At 38.9% G+C, this 21,391-nt stretch overlaps 1 protein-coding gene across 3 annotated transcripts in view; it reads right to left on the bottom strand.

Moving 5' to 3' along the window:
- Positions 1-21,391, bottom strand: part of IRX1 (iroquois homeobox 1) — a 199,586-nt gene that overhangs the window by 120,084 nt on the left and 58,111 nt on the right. For 2 of the 3 annotated variants that reach the window (XR_011166190.1, XM_069076833.1), the window contains exon 5: positions 18,280-18,958. The exons of the other annotated variant lie outside the window; for it this stretch is intronic. Coding sequence is in view for 1 of the 2 variants with exons in the window: in XM_069076833.1 (XP_068932934.1) it covers positions 18,857-18,958 (102 nt within the window). In the remaining variant the exon portion in view is untranslated. Of the gene's footprint in view, positions 1-18,279; positions 18,959-21,391 lie in introns of those variants that run through there. 3 annotated transcript variants of the gene reach the window in all.

The raw sequence follows: 21,391 nt of genomic DNA, 5'->3' as shown, positions 1-21,391 counted from the left end.
TCCAGTATTGCTTTCAACAATCCCTCCTGGATATCTCATAGGCATCTCAAACATTTCCATTTCTAGAATTCATCCTATACTCTGCTGTCTCACTCATACTCCATGTCCAATCACTTATGAAATCTTATCAACCCTATGTCATCACTATCTTCCCCCTTTTCTCTTCTCAGACTACAACCACCCTATTCCAATTCCACTTACCAGGACTAAAATCATGAACTACCAATTGGTCTCTATATAACCAGTGTTTTCTTATCTCCAGTCCATTCACCAAAGATCTGGAACAGTGATATGCCTTTTGTACCCATTTGATCAGGACAATCTCCTACTAAAGGAATTTCAGTAGGTCCCCATGTTTTTAGGAAAAGATACAAATTCTTGTTTGACATTTAAAAGCCCTTTATAATTTACATCTAGATAGATGTCCAAAATACTGGACTATTACTTCCCCACCCCTCCTCATGCTTAGGTCACTAGCCATATTATTTACTATTTAGCAAACACAATGTTCCATCTTCAATCTCTATACCTTTGCACAGTCTTCCTTGAATCTCTTCTTCCTCACCTTTGAGAATGGTAGACACCCACACACCCCACCAAGAAATAGCTCACCTTCAAGAGCCATTTCCTTTGAGCAGCCTTTCCTGTTTTTCCCATTTTTATCACCCACTCTATCATAGTGTATTTATTTTGGGTAAATCCTATTTTTTTAATTCATCTCTGAATGTTTGGGCTTTTTTTTTTTCCATCCAGCAGAATTTAAGGTAGGTACAGCCTCATTTTTGTACTTTTTTCTCCAATGACTAGTGCAGACCCCGATAAATACTTCTTCATTGATTGATAAACAGGAGGTCCTGAAAGGAAAAAGTGAATCCAAAATAGTGGATTGGGGCCACAAAGACCCATTTTGTAATCTAGTTGAGACAGAAGTCCATTCCTATGGTTAAAAAAAAAAAGCAATACTATTGTTCTCCCTGGGGCACAGTTGTAAAGGATGATCAATTAATTTAGATTGACTTTAACTTTAATCAATTGTTCACTGTAGCAGCATATCTAAAGTTCAGAAAAGGTTGAATGCACAAAACCTATAAAGTTCACCAGTAAATATAGCAAGTCATCTGCAGGACTCCTATAATCTTTTGATGTCTACAATGAAATTGAGGGACTTCATTTTCCAGCGATGTGTCTCATATGAGAGAACATGCAAATATCCAGACATTTTTTTGCTAGAAACTCTAGAAGACAACCTCCCTCCTGCACCAGGCTGGGTTTCAAACTGTTCAGTTTTTCAGTCATCTCCAATTCTTTGTGACCCCATTTGGGTTTTGTTTCTTTTTTCTTTTTGGCAAAGATGTTGGAATGATTTGCAATTTCCTTCTCTAGCTCATTTTACAGATAAGGAAATGAAGGCAAACAGGGGTCTTAAGTGACTTGTTCAGGGTCAGGTCTTCCTGTGCTACCTAGCAGCCCAAACTGTTCAGATGCAGTGATTAAATTAATCTATTTAGAGCTCACAGAGGGCAAGGATCAAGAATAAATTTAGGTGTGGTCCTTTCTAGTCTCCAGTGCAGATAATGAAAGATACATAGATAACCTTCACTTCCTGTTTAGATATTTCTTGTGTGAGGGCAGCTTTCTTGTGGATCTCTTGAAAAAAAAATTTTTTTTGAGAATATCAGCATAACATTTCATCTGTCCATCTTGAGTTTTTGGGAAATTAAGTTGGAAGTAGTATTCAAGATAACTGAAAGCAAAAGAAACTAGTATCAGAAAATCATTCAGTGGATATGGAAAGAAAGTCAAGAACCTATGAGGTATTACAAAGGGGAAAATGTTTACTTGGCAGCTGATTAGATATAAGAAGCTAAAGAAAGTGAGAGTATAGGGGGAAGAAGGTCATCCTGGAACAGGTTGGGGCAAGTAGTGGTGGATGTCCCTCACTTTTGAATACCTCACAAGTAGCTTAAATTGAACATTTTAAACATGGGAATTCAGGTTAAAATTAACATAAAAGGCATAAATGGTAATGAGGTCTTCAAGGGGAAGCCTGAGAAGAACATGTGGAACTTGAGGGAAAGGAACAGGCCCCTTTTGTGTCCCTCCCCCTGTTGTTGGGGTAGTTTTCGAGCTCATTGGGTAGCAGGTGTTGAGGCCTCAGATCTTTTCTAAAGTACTGGCCACCAGTAGGTCCCACTGTACCCCAGAAAAATTCAGCAGAAAGAACAGTAGGCTTTAGAGTGAGAAGACTAGGGCAAGTCATTAATGTCTTAAAGCTTCCATTTGCTGATTTGTTACATGAAGATAACAAAACTTTCACTATTTACATTACTGGGTTGTTGGAAGGGAAGTATTTTGTAAAGCTTTAAGAATTCTCCTCCCCTCTCCAAAAAAAAAAAAAGGATTTTTAACAGTTTAAATTATATTGATTACTTTATCCATGTAGTTGTTGGAAGAAAAAAAATATATAAATCTCATTGTGTAGGTGTAATTTATTATCATCACCACCATGCACCCCACCCCATGACTGCCTGACTCTGAGTCACTCACTGCCCAACCCCTAGCCTCAGGACTTTTGAACTTTCAGAGCATAAGACTCTAATCTTTGTATTCTGGAAACTTTGAGTAAGAAAATGTGGTACCTTCGCAAGAGGAAAAAAGTCTGGAAAGCCAACTCATTTCACCCAACATTGTACCAGGGACAATATCTGGATGTCTTGTTTCTTTGGCATCCTTGAGAAGTAAGCCATGCAATGATATAGATGCAACTACTGATTTAGACAACTTTGATGCCTTAATCTCTAATTCTACTTTCAGAAAAGGAATATTCTGATAATGATTTGGACTTCTCAAGTAGACCTGTCTATCGAATGTATTCGTTGTCTTGACACATAACAGTTCTTATTGATGCAGCTGTTTTAAGATTTTCTAACTACCTAAACTATCCTGTTCATTATTTGATTTGATCCCCACAACTACTCTTGGGGATGGTTGCAATCACTAGCCCCATTTTATAAGTGGGGAAAATGAGGCTCAAGACTTGCCAATGATCACCTAACTCCTAAGTATCTGAGTGAGTATAGGATAGAGGTCTTCCTAACTCCAATTCCAACATTATTTCTACTGTGCCATTCTGACTTTCATTTTTCTCATCATGAATTCTTCTTAAGTGATTTGGGAGAAAAAGAAAAAAAAATTCTCCGACTCATCTATTTGACCCCATGTAAATCACTTAACTTTTCTGGGTCTCATTTTTCTTGATTGTAAAAAAAAAGGGGTATTGTGTGATATATAAAGTCTTTTTTGAACTCTAAAATTCTACAATTCTATTTCTCCTGTGAACTTGGTTAGTATTTGCAAGGCTTCCAAAGCTTTATCATTCCTGGTAGAACAAACCATTGAAATCACAAACTAGAAGACTTCAGTGAACAGAAACCAGAACAAAAGTGACTGTCGGGCCCAGGAGACAAGTTGCATGGCTTCCAAGCCTCTTCTCTAGGAGTAACACTTGGCACAACTAATTCAGTGTTCTGGTTTATTGCTTTGTCCTAACACTTGATTCTCTTGAACAAATATTACACCAGCAGATGAAGTCAAATCTATCCAGGACTGCCATTTCATCTTGGCAGATGCTGTGGAGAGGCATGTAAGTAACTCCTACTGAGAAGGGTAATGGACTCATTTCCTGGGCTTTAAATCTTGACATAGCATTTACAATCGGGATTCGCATGAAGACCATGAAAAATGTACAAATTCAGACATCTCAGTTAGAAAGGTAATAAGATTCACTTGTTGAATAGACTTTAAATATTTCCAACATGTTCCTGCCCATTTTGAGAATTGAGGGACACAATTATGACTTGGCAGCTAACAGGGGATGGATGGAAGAAACACATTGCTATTATCACTGTCTACTGGAATTTAGTGAAGTACTTGGCATGTGATCATCAACATAACATATAAATCTATATTATTTTTATAGCTGTAACCAACATCAGATTGCTGGGTATGTGTTTATACCCAGTCAGACACAGGATCACACTTCCTACACTGCAATTTATTAGTAGCTAGGTATTCTCAGAAGGTGCAATTCAGATTTTTCAGACTACTAATATAGCTAACATTTGAACCAGTATTTTTCTAAAATAATAACTAGTATCTTAAGGGTCCTCAGATATTGGGTTTTGGACGTAATATTTGACATTAATAATTCTAAATATTTCCTCCTTTTACCACCTTAAAAATGCTTTAGAGGGGGTGACTAGGTGGCACAGTAAATAGAGCATGTACCCTGGAGTCAGGAGGACCTGAGTTCAAATCCAGTCTCAGACACTTAGCGCAAAACTAACTGTGTGACCTTGGGCAAGTCACTTAACCCCAATTGCCCTGCCTTCCCCCTCCCTAAAGCAAAAAAAAAAAGTGCTTTAGAGGTGATCTTGCTTTGAGTAACTATGTCTATGGAACCATCACTGATGTGCTTTTCAGAGGATTAAAATTCCATTGTCTATTTTTCATTCTCCTCCTCTTTCTGTATTATAACTTCCTCTCTTTTTGATCTCTCTTCCATGTTGTCTTTCTTCCTCCCTTCTTTCTTTACTTACTGCTTTTTTCTTTCTCCCTTTGTTCCTTCTTCCTTCTCTTGTTTCTCCTTTCTTTCCTCCCTTCCCTCCAAGAAATTTTCTTCCTTCTTTATTCCTTCTTCCCTTCCTTTTCTTTCTTTCATTCTAAAGAACCTATTAGAAATGTTTCTTATCATAGACTGTGCATTCTGGGAAACATTAAATTAGAATGAAGGTAACAGAAAGCCTAACTATAAAATGTTTAGAATACATGACACTGACAGAAAAATATGGTATTGGGAGCTACAGATTGAGACATTGAGTTGTTTTGTCACTCCAGGGAATTCTCTGGAGTGTCAATCAATGAGTTCTCTCGATGCTTCAATATTCTTCCTAATAGACTCATTTGAGGGATGAACAGTCTCCAAATGAAATAGCTTTTACAAAATAGAACCAACGCTTTGGTCAAGTATGATAATGAATGTTGCAGGAGAGAACACACAGGGATGCAAGAAAGAGAAGATATAATTTTCCCTTTTGATGAAGTTGCTTTAAACATTAGCAAGCCATATGTGAAAGCAGCTCTGAGTATTTATATGGCACTGATAGACAAAAATACATGGGTATGATAGTAGTAGGCAAATAATGATGATAGTTTATACTTATACAGTGCTTGAAGTTTTACAAATATTTCCATATATTTTCTCATTTGAGACTCAGAACAATCTTGTTAAATATGAACTGCAGGTATTATCATTCCAATGTTATACAAGACAGGACAAGCTCAAGGAAGTTGTCATTTACTGCAAGTCATATCAGAGTATCAGAGACAGGATTTGAATCTAGATCTTCCCTGAATCTAAGCCTTTGAGTAGAGTTAAGGGAGCTACTGAGTAGCTGAGAACCTTTTCAGCCAAGGCAAAAGGTTCTTGCCTGGATACTAGAGGAATCAGACAGCTTTATAGGTAAGAGGCAAATGATGAGGAACATCATCCCCAAGAAAGGGAACGCTCAATATAAGGGTGAAATACATGAGCTTAAGATAGGCATTTTATTTCCATAAGGTAAGATTAAGTTTCAGGCTTGAAGTGCATGTCAGTTGTAGTCAACTAAACAGATTATCAGATAGACAGATAGGCAGAGAGATAGATAGATACTATTTATATGTATACGATATATATGTGTCACATGCATGTACATCATACGCATATGAATAGTAACAAATTATAGGAAGAAGATGACAGCCTTTCAGGAATTCTTTCTCTTCCTACCTGATAATTCTCAGTTCCCTTTGCTAGACTTTCATCCAAGTTATGCTCACTAAAGTTGGGTATCCCCAAGGGCTCATTTCTGGGCCCTCTTCTCTTTTCCCTCTAAACTATTGCACTTTATGATCTCAACAGCTTCCACAGTTTCAATTATCATCACTATACTGACAATTCTCAGGTATACTTATCCAGTCTAACCTCTCTCCCACTCTCTAGGCTTCCATGTATAACTAGATACCTACTAGATATATTGAACTGGACATCCCATAGATAGCTTAAATTCAGCATGTCCTGTATTTGACTCACTATCTTTCCTGACCAACACCTTCCCTCTTCCAAACTTCCCTTACTGCTGAGGATACCACCATAATGCCAGTCATCCAAATTTGCAAATGTAGGTGTCATTCTCAACTCCTCAATCTCTCTCACTACCACCATCCCCATTCAATGTATGCTAAGGCTAGTCAGTTTTACCTTTGTACTATCTCTCATCCAGGGGCCCTTCTCTCCTCTGACAGTCACCCTCCTGGTACGAGCCCTTGTCACCTTGTGCCTGAACTGTTGTATTAACCTGATGGTTGGTCTTCCTCTCTCAAGTCCCTGTTCCAGTTCATCCTTCACTCAGCTGTCAAATCAATCTTCCTAAAGAGTAGATCCGACCATGTCACTCCCCACCACTATTCAATAAACTCCAAAGGCTCCCTATCACTGCCAGGATCAAATATAAAATCCTCTGTTTGGGATTCAAAGCCCTTCACAACCTGCCTCCCCTTCTACCTCTCATTACACCTTACTCTACCACACACACACACACACACACACACACACACACACACACACACACAGAGATGCAATGACATTGGCCTCCTAGATATTCCTTTAACATGACACTCCATCTCCAGAGTCTGAATATTTTCACTGGCATTTCTCCAGGTCTACAATATTTTCCTTCTTATCTTTATCTCCCTGGCTTCCTTCAAGACCCAGCTAAAACCTTACCTTCTACAAGAAACCTTTTTTTCTGAGTCCCTTTCACGCTAATGTCTTTCCCCTATTGGAGATAAATCTCCGATGTATCCTGTATGTATCTTGCTTGCACATAGTTGCTTGGAGATCTTCTCTTCCACTGAACTGTAGGCTCCTTGACAGCAGGAGCTTATTTTGTTTTTGTTTTGTTTTGTTTTTGTATTTCCAGTGCCTTGCACAGTGGTGGTTACACAATATGTAATTAAAAATGCTTGTTCACTAACACCCCAGAAAAGGGATAAAAACGCCAAAAACAGAGGCTAGAGAAACGAACAAATAGAAGAAAAGGTCATATTCAATAAAGAAATACTTTGGAGTCGGGAAAACACAAGAAAAGCCTGTTAATTTCAGAAAAAAAGGAAATCCACATGTCCAAATGGACACTCAGACAAAAGAGTCACTTGATTCTAAGAACTTCAAAAGTACTTGTGGGGCAAAAAGGAACAAGAGGTGGAAAATGAAATGGTAAAGGAAACAGTTAGGAAGGGAAGAATGGCAAGAAAAATTGGCAGCAATAGTAAGGCAGCTGGGTAATCCAGTGAATAGAGCATTGGCTCTGGAAGCAGGAAGATTAATCTTTGCAAGTTGAAATGTGGTTCAGATGTGTAGTAGCTGTGTTACCCTGGGCTAGTCACTTAACCCTGTTTTGCTTCAGAACCTCACCTGTAAAATTAGCTGGAGAAGAAAATGGCAAACCACTCAGTATCTTTACCAAGAAAATTACAGCTGGGGTCACAGAGTCAGACAGAACTGAAATGACTCAACAACAAGGCAGTAGTAAGCCATACCTAAGCACTAACTACTATCTCACTTGGTGATCTCATCAGCCCCCAAGGATTCCACTTTGTTCTATAAGCACACGATTCCCAGATCTATTTGTCCAACCCTAACTTCTCTAGACTCTCATCTCCAACTACCCATCAGACATATTGACTTAGGTATCTCATAGACATTTAAACTCAACATGCCCCAAATTGAACTCATTATCTTATCCCCAAAACCATCCTCTCTTTCTAACTTCCTTGTTACCATCAAGGGCATGTCCATGCTCTCAGTCCACCAGGATTACAACTTAGAGGTCATGCTCAAATCTTCACTCTCCCTTCCACCACACACACCATATACAATCAGTTACCACATTCTGGCATTTCTACCTGTATGACATCTCTCATGTATGTCCCATCCCCACAACACCTCCCTCACCCTGGTACAGGTACTCCTCACTTCCTGCCCAATCCATTCCAATAGATTTCTTATGGCTCTCCATGTCTCAAGTCTCAGGTATTCCTGAAGAGCAGATCTAAACGTTTCCCTTTCGACCACCAACCCCACACTCAAGAAACTTCAGGATCAAATATAAAGCCCACTGCTTGACTTTTTAAAAACCTTTCAGAACATGACCCCTCCTTACCTTGCTAGTCTTCTTAAGCCCTATTCCTTCCATGTGCTCTGTAATTCAATGACCCTAGCCTTTTTCACTATTCCACACACCCATCACTCCATCTCCAGGAATCTCATTGGCTACCCCCACGTCTAGAACTCCTTCCTTCTCCATCTCTACCTCTTGGCTTCTCTGAGTTCTTACCTCAACTAAACCCTCCCCTTCTGAAACAAGTTTTTCCTGATCCCCCTTGTTAGCACTTTCTTCTGAGATTAACTTCAGTTTATCCTTTTTTTGTGCATAGTTATTTATGTGTTGCCTCCCCTATTAGACCATGAGTTCCTTGCTTGAGAGCAGGGCCTTTCTTTTGTATTTTTTGTATCCCCAGTGCTTAGCACAGAATTTATTAAATTCTTGTTGATTTGACTAAAAATTAAGCTCACTGAAACTAAGAATGGCACAAACTAGGGACATGCTGGTAAATGTTTAACAACCCGTTCTCTTCATTTCACTCTTCACAAAATAATGAAGAGTGAAATGGCAGAACCAAGAGAACATTTCATACAGAAATGGCAATAATATTCAAAGAATAATTGTGAACAACCAAGTTATTCTGTTATAAATACTCACAACTACAAAGGATCTATGAAGAAAGATCCTATTCACCTTCAGAGAAAGAACTGATAAATAGAAGTATACGTAGTATGGCTTTACATGTATTTATAAATCTGTGTCAAATGGTGGCCTTCTCTAACACAAGGTAGAGAGAGAGGGAGGGAGACAGCTCAAACCTTAAAGTGCAACAAAAAAAATCTTAATTTGATTTAAAAAAAAAAAAAACGTTTTCTGGGGCGGCTAGTTGGCACAGTAAATAGAGCAGTGGCCCTGGAGTCAGGAGGACCTGAGTTCAAATACAGTCCCAGACACTTAACACTTATTAGCTGTGTGACCTTGGGCAAGTCACTTAACCCCAATCGCCCTGCCCTCCCCCCTCCAAAAAGCAAAATTGTTTTTAATTTACAAAAAAAACCACAGTTTTCTGTGAAGGAGGTAGAAGAGGAAAATATGCCCAGAACATTTTTAAGTTTAATGTATAGTTTTAACAATTAACCCATCATTCTCTTAAGTTTAGACAGTCAATAAAACAATAAATCAAGCCTCAAATTTAAAGCATTTACCAGTTGCTGAGGTATGCTCACACTGAAAAAATTAACAGTTGGTACTAGGAAGCAATTCAAGCTGCCTCTAGCACATCCCTGGATCAAACAGAAAACAATGGCTCCATGAGAAAATGAGAACTATTAAAACAAAATCCAAATATTTTTTTTTTGGGGGGGGAGAAGAAAACATCCCATAGGGCTTTCAAATGTGGAGACCTGGAAAACATGTCAATGAGATGATGAGGGATGGCTCTCTCTAGGTTCAGCAGGAATTCTGATCTTATCTAAGACCAGAAAACCTGCAAAAGCATCTGGAAAGAATTCAAGATCTCAGGCTTAATTGGAGTGAGAGTTGTAGAAGTTTATTGTTATGCTTCTATAAGAAGCGGGCAAGAGTCCTTTAGGGGACCTGCAAGTGAGAGGGGTACATGCTTTTACTTTTAAGGGGTAGGGCTGCCATTGTCAGGGCTGACCAGACAGAAGGGACCTCAGTGCATAGATAAAGGTTAGAGCTGACTAAGAGGAACTTGTGACTTTAGTGCATAGATGAGATTTGGACCAGATGGAGGAGACCTGAGGCAAGGACAAAAGAGTATTTGGGCTAGACCGGAGGAGACATGAAGAGATTAAATAAGAACAAAGGAGTCTCAAGGTGTTGCCTAGGCAGAGTGCGGATAGGGGGAAGGGACAGAGTTTGAGGCAGGGAAAGGGATTTTACACATTACAATTTTACAATACAAACTGCAGTTACAATTGTACAAACTGGTTTTACAAATTGATGTTATAAATTGGTTTAGACCCCAGGTACCCTAACAGAGAGATAACCTAAGAATCATTGAGCTACCTGAAAGCTATGACTAAAAAAATAGTGTGAATACCATATTTCAAGAAATCATAAAGAAAAACTGCCCAAACTTGTTAGAGTCAGAGGACAAAGTTAGAATAGTAAGAGACTGGTTTTTCTAAAGCTTAGGTACGACCACATCACCCACTGCCTCATTTAGTTTCAATAATGCTATTACCTCAAGGATCATCTATAAACTCCTCTATTTGACATTCAATGTACTTCAAAATCTGACCTCTTTCTTGCATTTCCAGTCTTCTTACACTTTTCTCCCCTCCACAAACTTTACCACTCAGCTACACTGGCCTATTTGCAGCTCCTTTAACAGGGTGTGCTGCTTCCCACCCTTTCCCTTTGCTCTTTCTGTCCCTGGAATGCCTGACCCTCTGACCTCTGCCTCCTATTTTCCCTGAGTTACTTCTGATCTCAGCTCAATGTTCACCTTGAGCAGGAAGCTTTTCTTGATCCATCCTCCCTCTCCCACAACACTTCTCCTTTCAGATAACTGCCTATCTACACTTACATGTTCCTCAAACAGACACACTTAGGTGGCACAGTGTTCCAGGTTCACTTGACCTGGAATCAGAAGAGACCTGAGTTCAAATCCAGCTTCTGATAGATATGAGTTCTGTGAAATTGCTCAAATCATTTACTCTCAGTTTCTTCATCTGTAAAATGGGGATAATAATAGTACCTACAGGGATAAAATGGGATAATATTCATAAAGCATGCAAATGTCATTATTATTATGTGGGGCGAGGTAGCACAGTGGATAACTGAATGCTGGGACTGGAGTCAGGAAGACTCATCTTCCTGGATACAAATTTGCCTCAGACATTTATTAACTGTGTGACCCTGGGTAAGTCACTTAACCCTATTTGCCTCAGTTTCCTCATCTATAAAATGAGCTGGGGAAGGAAATGGCAAACCACTCCAGTATTTTTATTAAGAAAACCCCAAATATGGTCACAAAGAGTGGAACACAACTGAAATAACTTTATTTCAACAACATTATTATATATTCTTCATTATTTACAAGCTATATCTCCCTTTAAGATGTGAACTCCTTGAAGACTGGGATTATTTGGACAATTTTTTGAACATTCCAATACTTTAGTACATTGCCTGGAACATAACTCTTAACAAATGCTTGTAGAATGCCTGCCTGACTGAAAGAATGAATGAATGAAAATGATTATAAACTGGGGTATATGCAGGGGTGTGCTGGAGCCGGCACAAACTGGAGTAGTTAAATTTAAATTTTAGTTAAAATTGTTAAATTTTCAATGAGAGCATTTATACCTTGGAAATTGGCATATAATACAGATCAGGGGTCTATTTATTGTTTTATTGATTTCTAGACTTAATAAAGTGATGGAGAAAATGTTGATGATGCTAAAATTTAGCGTGTCTAGAGTGTTTTTGAAGAGTCCATTGTTGAAAATTTACCGACCCACACCCGTATCAGCCTTTTGAGCATGCTGGGGTTGAGATGTTTTAATGTCTATGCTGGTCTACTCAAATCTTGGAAATGAGCAATAAAGATGTCTGGGTCCAACAGTAGCCTGAGAACTGTCCCATTATCTTCTGTAGTAATTTGAGTCCCATAGCAATTTCAAATACTATTATGCGCTGCTTCTCACCAAAAAAGTCCATCTTCCCTTGCTATAGAACAGGTTCCACAGGAATCCACAAAGGGGAAAAAAAATCACAGTGACTTTATTGTGAAAAAGAAATGAATAGTTTTTAGTATACCCAATTTACACATCTTGTTTAGTTGTTACAGTCGTATCTAACTCTTCATGGTCTCCTTTGGGGTTTTCTTGGCAAAGATAGAGGAGTGGTTTGCCATTTCCCTCTCTGATTAATTTTATATATGAGGAAACTGAGGCAAATAGGGTGATAGTGATTTGCCAAGAGTCACACAGCTAGTAAATCTAAACTTGTATCTTCCTGATTTCTAGGCCCAGCACTCTATCCATTGCACCACCTAGCTGCCCACCCAATTTACATATTTGACAGCATGATCAGAGAATACTGAGGATGTGACCAGTTTGCCATTGCCATCAACCTTGCTTTCAGGCCCCTGAGCTCTTACAACTGCTGAAAGAATTTGTTCTGAGTTCTCAGCTGAAAGTATTTAGAAATAACCTCAGTCAGCCAGGATTAAGGGCAGGTTCAGGCTATGGAAGCCCGTCCGCTGACTCCACCAGTGGTTTCCTTCTATGACAAAAGTAGAACCAACTAACAGTGACTGTTGAGTCATTTGGAGACCAGAATGCATTTGCTCATTCTTCACACTGACACAATCCCTTCAATCAGTATGGCAGAACACTGTTAATGAGCAGAATTGTAAAATGCAGAAAGTTTCCATGTACAAACAGAGAAGAAGAAAAAAATCTTGTGGAAAGTTCAACCATTCCAGAAATTAAGCTCATAATATTTCTGAGCAAATGACTCTGCTTTTAACAGTTATTTACTGGATTAAATCACACAATGTTAACCAAAGTCATAAAACATAATGGCTTGGACTGTGCAAAAGCAGCAGCACTATTTAATTTTCTTTCCTAAAATAGTAAGGCATGGCTTTAACTTTTAGTTGGGATTATTTTAGTGTCCAAGAATTTGTTGTAAATTGCTATAGAAATTAGAATTAATTTCACCACAGAAAAATAAAACACATTCCTCCTTTCCCCCTGTTCCCTTTTTCAAACCTATAAAAAGTGTTCTTTACTCGAATGCCATGAGAAGCGTCTAATCATTTTCAAGAGCACCATGCTAAGCATCAATGTGCCAAGCTATCTGGTGATAATTATGCTGGGTTGGGAGGCTGAGGGTTTTTGAAGGCTGACTTTATTTCACATTCAACCAAAGGTGCCCAGACGCCAGAGGCAGACTAGTAAATAAACTCTCTCAATGAAGGAATCTTTACGCAGTCTAGAACTCCTGCTGGGATGTTCCCTGACCTCAGTTCTTTACTGTGAGTTCTCAGCATCTGACAGTAGCAAAGACAGAGGTAGGAGAAAGCTGACTGGGTATTCTTGTCTTCTGTGGGAGGTAGGAAGTGTCAGTATCAGTCAAATATACACAGAATGTGACATCATTCCTTCATCCTGCCTCTAAAAGGAATGTGTCATTGAAAAGTTGTAGGGCTTTCTCTAACTTCACTCTGTCCTTGTGCTGCTGCAATTTGGGGTTTCGGGATGTATCGTGCCCACTACAATTATACCTTCCCTTCTTGCAAGATAAAAAATATCTTGCTACCATTCTTGTTTTGGTTTAAAATGAGAGGATTTTATTCAGTAGATATATATTAAGCACCAACTACCAAGCACTGGACAAAGCATTAAGCATAAAAAGACAAAAAAAAAATGAAATGGTCTTACCTTACAATGTGGAGGTGGAGGGCAGCATAACTACAAAATATATATGAAGTCAATACTGGTTATTTGGGGGAGGGGAGTAAATATAAAATATGATTCACATAAATACCAGTTGGAGGGAGCGCAAGCCACTAGCAATTGAGGTTAGAAAAGGCCGTGTAGAATGGCCCTTGAGCTGAGCTTTAAGGAAGCCAGGGATCCTAAGAGGCAAAAAATGAGAAGGGGGTGTATTCAAGGCATGGGAGAAAGAATGCTCTATACAGGGAAGCGCAAGAGAGCCAATTTGACTGGAAACTAGGGTGTGTGCAGTAATCCTGGAAAGGTAAACTGGGGTCAGATTGACATGGAACAGTGGAAGAAGTCCTGTACTAAGACTTAAGAGAAACGAGGTCTGGTTCTAGTCTGCTATCTATTGTCTCTTTCATATGGGGACAAGTCATCTTACCTCTGTAGGCCTCGATTTCCTCATCTACAAATCAGGAGGTTGGTTGAGATTGTCTCTAATATCTTCCTTCTCTAAATCATTTGATCCTATGAATGGCATCTAGCAGCAGCTCGACTGGTGAAAGAGTTCTCAACATCCCAGGTTCATAACTGTACCAAGGAGTCCCCCAGTGCAAATAGCAATAGAATCCTTTCTGGCCCCTCCGTCAGCAGAGGCACTATGTGCCAAAGTTTTCAGCAGAAGGGCTAAATTCCACCCTGGAATCATCATGTGAACTCAATCTTTACCATGCCTATTTCTTGAGATTATCTCCTGCTGCTTTGCCCCCTTTGTAACTGAGCAAGGCTTAAAATTTACAGTGCTCCATCTGTTGAGTAATTAGGCTAATGTGAAGTAAAGCTTAGGTAATAGCTGAGCATCTGCTGACAGCAGCCCAGCCACTGGAGCCAGAGCTAGTGGATATGCTTTTGCTTCAGCCCATGTTTCCCAGATCTTCTTCCTCTGCCCCTGTCTCCAGGTGCACATCGGCTGGTTTGAGAATCATATGATCATCGAGGTATAGAGTAGGGAAGGGGACTCCAAGTGTATCTAGTCTTACTCAAATCATGGATGCCACCAATGGTCCAGCATCCCATTGGCAGGAGAGACCATGACAATTCCAAAGGTACTGAACTGTTGGAAGAGAGGAACGTGGAAGGGAGGTAGGGGAAGACAATAAAGGGTCCCTGTGCCAGCAGAGCCTGGATCACCCAAAGCTAACAGTGGGAGGGGGGGGGGGGGGGAGGGGGACGTGAATAGGAATTTTCTCCTGGGTGATGAAACTTAGAGGTTTCTGACAGTTCTTTAGTGGGTATAAACAACTGAGATTAGCACCTAATTAGCAAAAATGATTAGTTAAGATTTCTACCAGATGGCAATTCCTCCTCCTGTCCCCAGAGCCATATCCCTTGTGAGCTCTTCCATGGCTTTCTCCCACTCTGTTCTCTCCTCCAATCACCTCCCCAACAGTGGACTCAGTGTCCTAGCATCTCTTTTTCTCTGTGGAGACTTGTTTCATGCTATCCAAGGTTTAGTCCAACTGTCATCTTCTGAATCAAAGTTGTTATGAGACTTGGGTTGAGGGCACCATTTGTGTTTCTGTGCTACATGACGCCACAATTTCTAGTGTTAGATCTGAAATCACTTGCTGGCCATCCCAATGACTTGAGAAATTTGTTAAAACCCATTTCTACACGTGTAACTTAAAGAGTAAAGGCATAATTTCAAAGAACAATTTTGAGAAAGTTTTTAATTCTACCTTCCTTTCCCTGCTGTTATGTGCCACCAAACACAGCAAAAGTTGCTTGGACAGTAATTGTGCCTATTTTGAGATTCAAGGGGAGTCGAGAAGCAAAAGCTGAACTTTTGAGCTTTCTAAAGCTCACCAACCATGGAGTTGAAAATGAACATCATCTCAAAAGTGTGATATCAGGTCATCCTAATAACACTGCTAGAAAAGGTATCAGTGACTTTATTATTTTTTTTCACAAGGATCATAATGACAAAAGAGAATAACTGTAGGGAAATGAGTTCTCATAGAAAAGAATTGTATCTCTTGGCAACTCTAGGGAAACCGTTGACTCAATTTCCAGTAGTTGTTCATAAAATGTTCCAATCATGACTCTATCCTGCTACCTATGCCTTCACCTATCTAACTTTGTTCTTTGCTCTTTGAGCACTGTATAATCCTCTCCCTTTCCCCCATCTTTCAACACTATACCCCTCTCCTTGTATCATTTGTAATCCCAGTGCAATTGGAAGACTATAAATTGGTCAGCAATACTTTGCTTTAGCAGAGAACATGATTATAAGACCTCATTGCATGTTTGTCCCTTGCCATAAGTAATGAAAATTGCCTTGGCTAATCCAGAAAAATGCAGAGTACTGAGTTGATTCTTTGACATAGGCTATTGCTATTATATTTTCAAGGTAAAGTCAGCTCAATATCACGCTTTCTTCTCATTTGTCATTTTGACCTTTCTGCTATACTATTATAATGCTCCTACTAAGTCTTCCTTCATAAATGAAAGTTCTGTACAATTGAAAGAATGAAAATAATTAAAATAGCAATTTGATCATTAATTTGGAGATATTCAGTAATGTCCATTAGACCACATAAGAGGCATAAAACACATACATACATGTCACCTGTATTTATATGTACGTACACACATATATTCTACATATACATATATAAATTCATTAGCAATAATTCATAGAAACACTAAGCATATGTATATCCACTCCCTAAATGACCCAGGATAAAATCATTCAAAAGACTAAGCTTTCTTTCCATGCCCTTATGACAGCAATAAATGAGACATTAGAAATGAATTATATAGATTTGGTGGCAAGGCTTTAACCACTCCTTTAGCCAGTTTATTAGAAGCTTCATTTCTAGTAGACAAGATTGATGATTCTTCACACAGTCCTATTCAGGGACCTTGAAAGGGACTTAATCCCTGATTTCTGCAAATCATTTTTAACTGTTTTCAGAAATTAAAGATTCCATCCAATAAACATTTATTAAGTGCCTAAAATGTGTTAAACACTGAGCTAGGTGCTAAGGGAGATGCATAATTAGATATGACATCAACTCTCCTCTCATGATCAATTTATAAGAGAATTATAAAGGACTAAATGAGGTCTGAGAAGGGAAGTATAATTTCATACTGGAGTGGGGGTGGGGGAGGGTAATTATGGGGCAATTGAAGGACAGGATGACTCAGACAGGGGTCAGGGAGTATAGTACTACCTTAGAAAAAGCACAAAGACAGAAGAGATTAGAATAGACAGGTAATAAATAGTTAACAGTTATGTTGAGCCTACTGGGTGCTAGGCACAGCGCTAAGAACTTTACAATTATTATCTTATCTCATTTCATCCTTACAACAAGCATGGGAGGTATTGCTATTATTATCACAATTCAGCAAACCAAAGCAAACAGTGGTTAAGTGATTTCTTCTGAGTCACATACCTAATAAGTGTCTGAGGTTGAATTTGAACTTTAATCTTCCTAATTCCAGGCCTGGAGCTTCATCCACTCCACCACCTAACTGTCCTAAGTTTAGCTGTGACTAACTTGCCTGTGATTACAGCCAGGTGGCACTGGAAATAAGAAAGAGTTTAGACCCAGGGTCTAGAGTTCAGGTCAAGAGACACAGATACGAGAGTCATCTGTATATGAAGATTATAGTTGATGTCATGGGAATTAATTTGATTGTCAAGGGAGAATGGAGATAAATAGTAGAAGGCCAATAACAGGGCCTCAGAGAAAACGAACACTAGGGGGGAGGAACAATTAAAAGGAGTCAATTGAAGAGACAGAAGAGAAGTTGTTAGAGAAGTAAGAGGAGAACCAGGGAATGTGTCATCACATGAGACATAGAAGGAAAAAAGACTAGGGGAGATTTCAGCAGAGGGCTATGATGCCTGAAGTTCATGAATGAATGGTGAGGATTGAGAAGAGAGTATTGAATTTAGCAATTAGAAACTATTGCTGAAGGAAGTTTCAATAGAGTTTTTGGTATAGAAACTATATTGTAAGATTTGAGGAATGAGGGGGTAGTAAAGAGATGGAAGCATTGGTTAGAGGTTTTGTTTTATTTTTGTTTTCCCTTTTTTTAGAAGTGCATTGGTGAAAGGGAGAAGAAAGACGAAGTGGTAGCTCAAGGCTGTAAGGGACCACGGAAAATTTAAGCTTTATGGTTTGTTTGTTTGTTTGTTTGTTTTTTTTTAATTAGGGAAACTCTAACATGTTTGTAGATAGAAGAGAAGGAGAAAGTTGAAATTCAGTATGTATTACAGAATGAAAATGAGTGAAGGAGCAAAGTCTTGGAAGAGGCAGGAAGTAATGAGAGCCAGAAGAAGGATTTTTGGCAAGAATCAAGGACACTTCACTTCTTCCTCAAAAACCATGGGTGCAGGGACAGCTAGGTGGTGGGGTGAGTAGAGCACTGGCCCTGGAGTCAGGAGGACCTGGGTTCAGATTTGGCCTCAGACACTTAGCGCACACACACACACACACACACACACACACACACACACACACACACACAGCTAGCAGTGTAACTACCTTGGGCAAGTTACTTAAGCCCAATTGCCCTCCAAAAAAGAAAAAAAAACACATGGGTGTAGAGACTTAAAAGTGTTGATAAATAAGAAAGAAGTTAAGAAATATTATGTCAAATTTTATTAGCAAAGTATTACATCAGGTGATCTATTTTGAGTGGGAGGAAGAGAAGGATTGGGAACTTGAGGAAAGAACAATAGGTTTGGAGAAGAATAAATAGTGATAAATTTTGAAAGCTTGATATGTATACCATAGCTCTGATCTCCCAAAGCAGGCCAGCTACATTTCTCCTGAAGGATCTGGCATAGAGTGAAAGGTTAAGGTGTCTCTCTTCTCTGTTGCCATTAGCTTATGCCCCCACTGGCTATGTTCTCCCCCACTTCTTAGTAAACTAAGACCAGTGACACAGTTCCATTTAATCACTTAATATCAGTTATATTAAAGGACATCCAAATATATAACAAGAAAAACATGCAAACATTTCCCCCCAGTAACTCCAGAGCATTATCTCCCCTGTACAAGCTTGGTCTCTGGGGAAGAAGGTACAAAACATCTCGATTCCCATGTAACATTTTCTCCACCAAGTTTTGTGTTTAAAAGCAGCCTCTGCTGCTGGTTGAATCCTCATCTCAGCTTCTGTTGGGAAGATTACTCCTTATTCCCAGCAGCAATTCTGGACTGTCTATAGTACCCAGCCTGGACTCCACCTTCTGGATTTCTGTGGTTTCTTCTCCTGACCTTTCAAAACTCCCAAGGTTCCAGACTCCAATCCCATCACTGGATGCTATGAATAAAGGAATCATCAAGATTTTTCATAAGTAAATGGCACAATGAGCAACCAGTTAAAGCCAACAGGCATTTCTGAATGCCTCAGCAGTCACTCTGAGAGTCTCAGATTTATCATGTGGTTAGCCAACCTGAACCAGTCCTAAACTGTTCATACACATTCCACAGTGTCTCTGAGGTGCTTACTTATCTTACATGTCAACATGTTTCTCCTAGCATCCTCCATGTAGACAGATTATATCAGCTGAGTAAATTTGTAGGATCTGCTAATATATCATATATCTACTACATAAGCATTGATTTTTGCTGGTTGAAGAGTTTATGGAGGAAGGGGGGGAATCTTTATTTTCATATAGATTCTAGGAGAAGCAATAATTAGAAAATAGGGCCTGGAGTAAAAAAGAACTAAGCTGAAATCTGGCTTCAGATATTTAATAGTTATGTGACCTTGGCAAGTCGTTTAACCTATTTGTCTCAATTTCTTAATCTATAAAATGGGGATAATAACAGCTAAAACAAAAAAAAAGACAAAAAATAATAGTTAAAATGAATTATAAATAAAAATCTCATAGTTTTTGTAAGAATCAAATGAAATGATAATTGTAAGACACATGGTAAGCACTATATAACTCTTTGTTGTTGTTCTGTTGTTTTCACTACTGTGAGATCCTTCATGACCCCATTTTGGTGGGGTTTTTGGCAAAGATACTGGAGCTATTTACCATTTCCTTCTACAACTCTTTGTATATATCATGAAACTGAAGCAGGATTAAGTGACTTACCCAGGGTAATACAGTTAGTGTCTGAGGCAAGATTTGCATTCAGGAAGATAATCTTTCTGACTCTAGGTCTGACATTCTATCCACTGCACTCTCTAGTTGTGCTTATATAAATGTTAGATGATCATTATATAGATTGGTTCACTACCTCCAACGTTCAGTATTAGGATATTTTGCAAAATTGGAGTCATGTCAGTATGACTTTAACCCCATCCTATACCAATAGGCCAAGAGATATGAATCAAACAGAAAAGCTTTAATAAGAAGAAAGGAAATCATACTCAACACACAAAAGAATGAAATATCCCTCAGATTCCCATAATAATATTCCCTAGAGAACTCCCAATACTAGGTTTGTGCCCAACTAGAACACCTCTAATGGACCCATCAATAATAGCTGACTATGCTTCACTATGACAGCTTCCCTAGTCCACTCCAATAGTTGACATCCTTTTCTGCCTTGGGAGTTACCTATGGCTGCTTCCCAGCATGGCTGTCACTGTCATCTGCTGATGGGCTGCTTCTTTTAGATGATACTACTGTCTTCTTTTGAAGTGTTATTTAGCTGGTAGGTCTTCTTTCTAAAAAGGGGCTATTTAATTGTTTGGTTGTTTGTTTATTGGCGAGACTACTCATACCTAGGGCTATTTTGGCTCTTTTGTGAATCCAACATAGACATACCCAGTCAGCACAGAAAATATCACACTAGGTAAAGATCTCCAACCATCCCCAATAGCTTTGCTCCCCTTGGCAGTACCAGGGTAATGCAAAGTACTCTGGTGGCTCCACAGGTTTCTAAGAGGCATTTAACAACAGAGGAGTCTACAAATTTATATTCCTGTAACTGCACCCAGACCACCATTCTCCATGTGCAAAATTGTCTCACATTTGCTCTTTAGGAGAAAAAAATTCATAACAAAAGTCCAGGAACCTCTGAAACAGGATATGGACTTGGGTGATCTCAGGACTCTCATAAAAAAGAAATTAAATATATTGTTGTATCTCATGACATCTTCTTATAGGTGCCCTGGAACCACTCAGATTCACATCTAATCTCAGAGCTCCCTGGACATTTGTTTTGACTCTTTTTCCTAGAGAGTAAATGTCAGAGACAGTTTTGCAACAAGTATTTGCTAATATATATTTTAGATATAGAGTATTTACTGTGTGTTTCTCCATTGAATAATCTCTATTGAAAATATTGATTCTCGGGATGGCTAGGTGATGCAGTGAGTAAAGCACCAGCCCTGGAGCCAGAACTACCTGCGTTTGAATCTGACCTCAGACATTTAACACACACACACACACACACACACACACACACACACACACACACACACACACACACAAACAAAACAAAACAAAACAAAAACCTAGCCATGTAACCTTGGGCAAGTTACTTAACCCCAATTGCCCTCCAAAAGATTAAAAAAAATGATTCTCACTGAATAACCTCTAATGAAAAATAATTGAATAATCCTATGCAGTTTTGAGAAAGATCTGAAAGATATACTTATAAATAGAATTCTAAGAGAAATTAACTATCTGTTGAAAGCAACAGTTGTAAACTTCTAAAGGAATAATATTATTGTTGGCTGTAACTTCAAAGTAGGATGATTTTCAGGACTTTTTAAAAACTTTTATGAAGAATA

The sequence above is a fragment of the Petaurus breviceps genome, unplaced genomic scaffold, assembly GCF_028583685.1.
Source record: "Petaurus breviceps papuanus isolate PSGF00001 unplaced genomic scaffold, PetGlider_PUasm1.0 151, whole genome shotgun sequence".
Classification (NCBI taxonomy): domain Eukaryota; kingdom Metazoa; phylum Chordata; class Mammalia; order Diprotodontia; family Petauridae; genus Petaurus; species Petaurus breviceps.
This window is presented reverse-complemented; position numbering and strand designations above follow the sequence as displayed.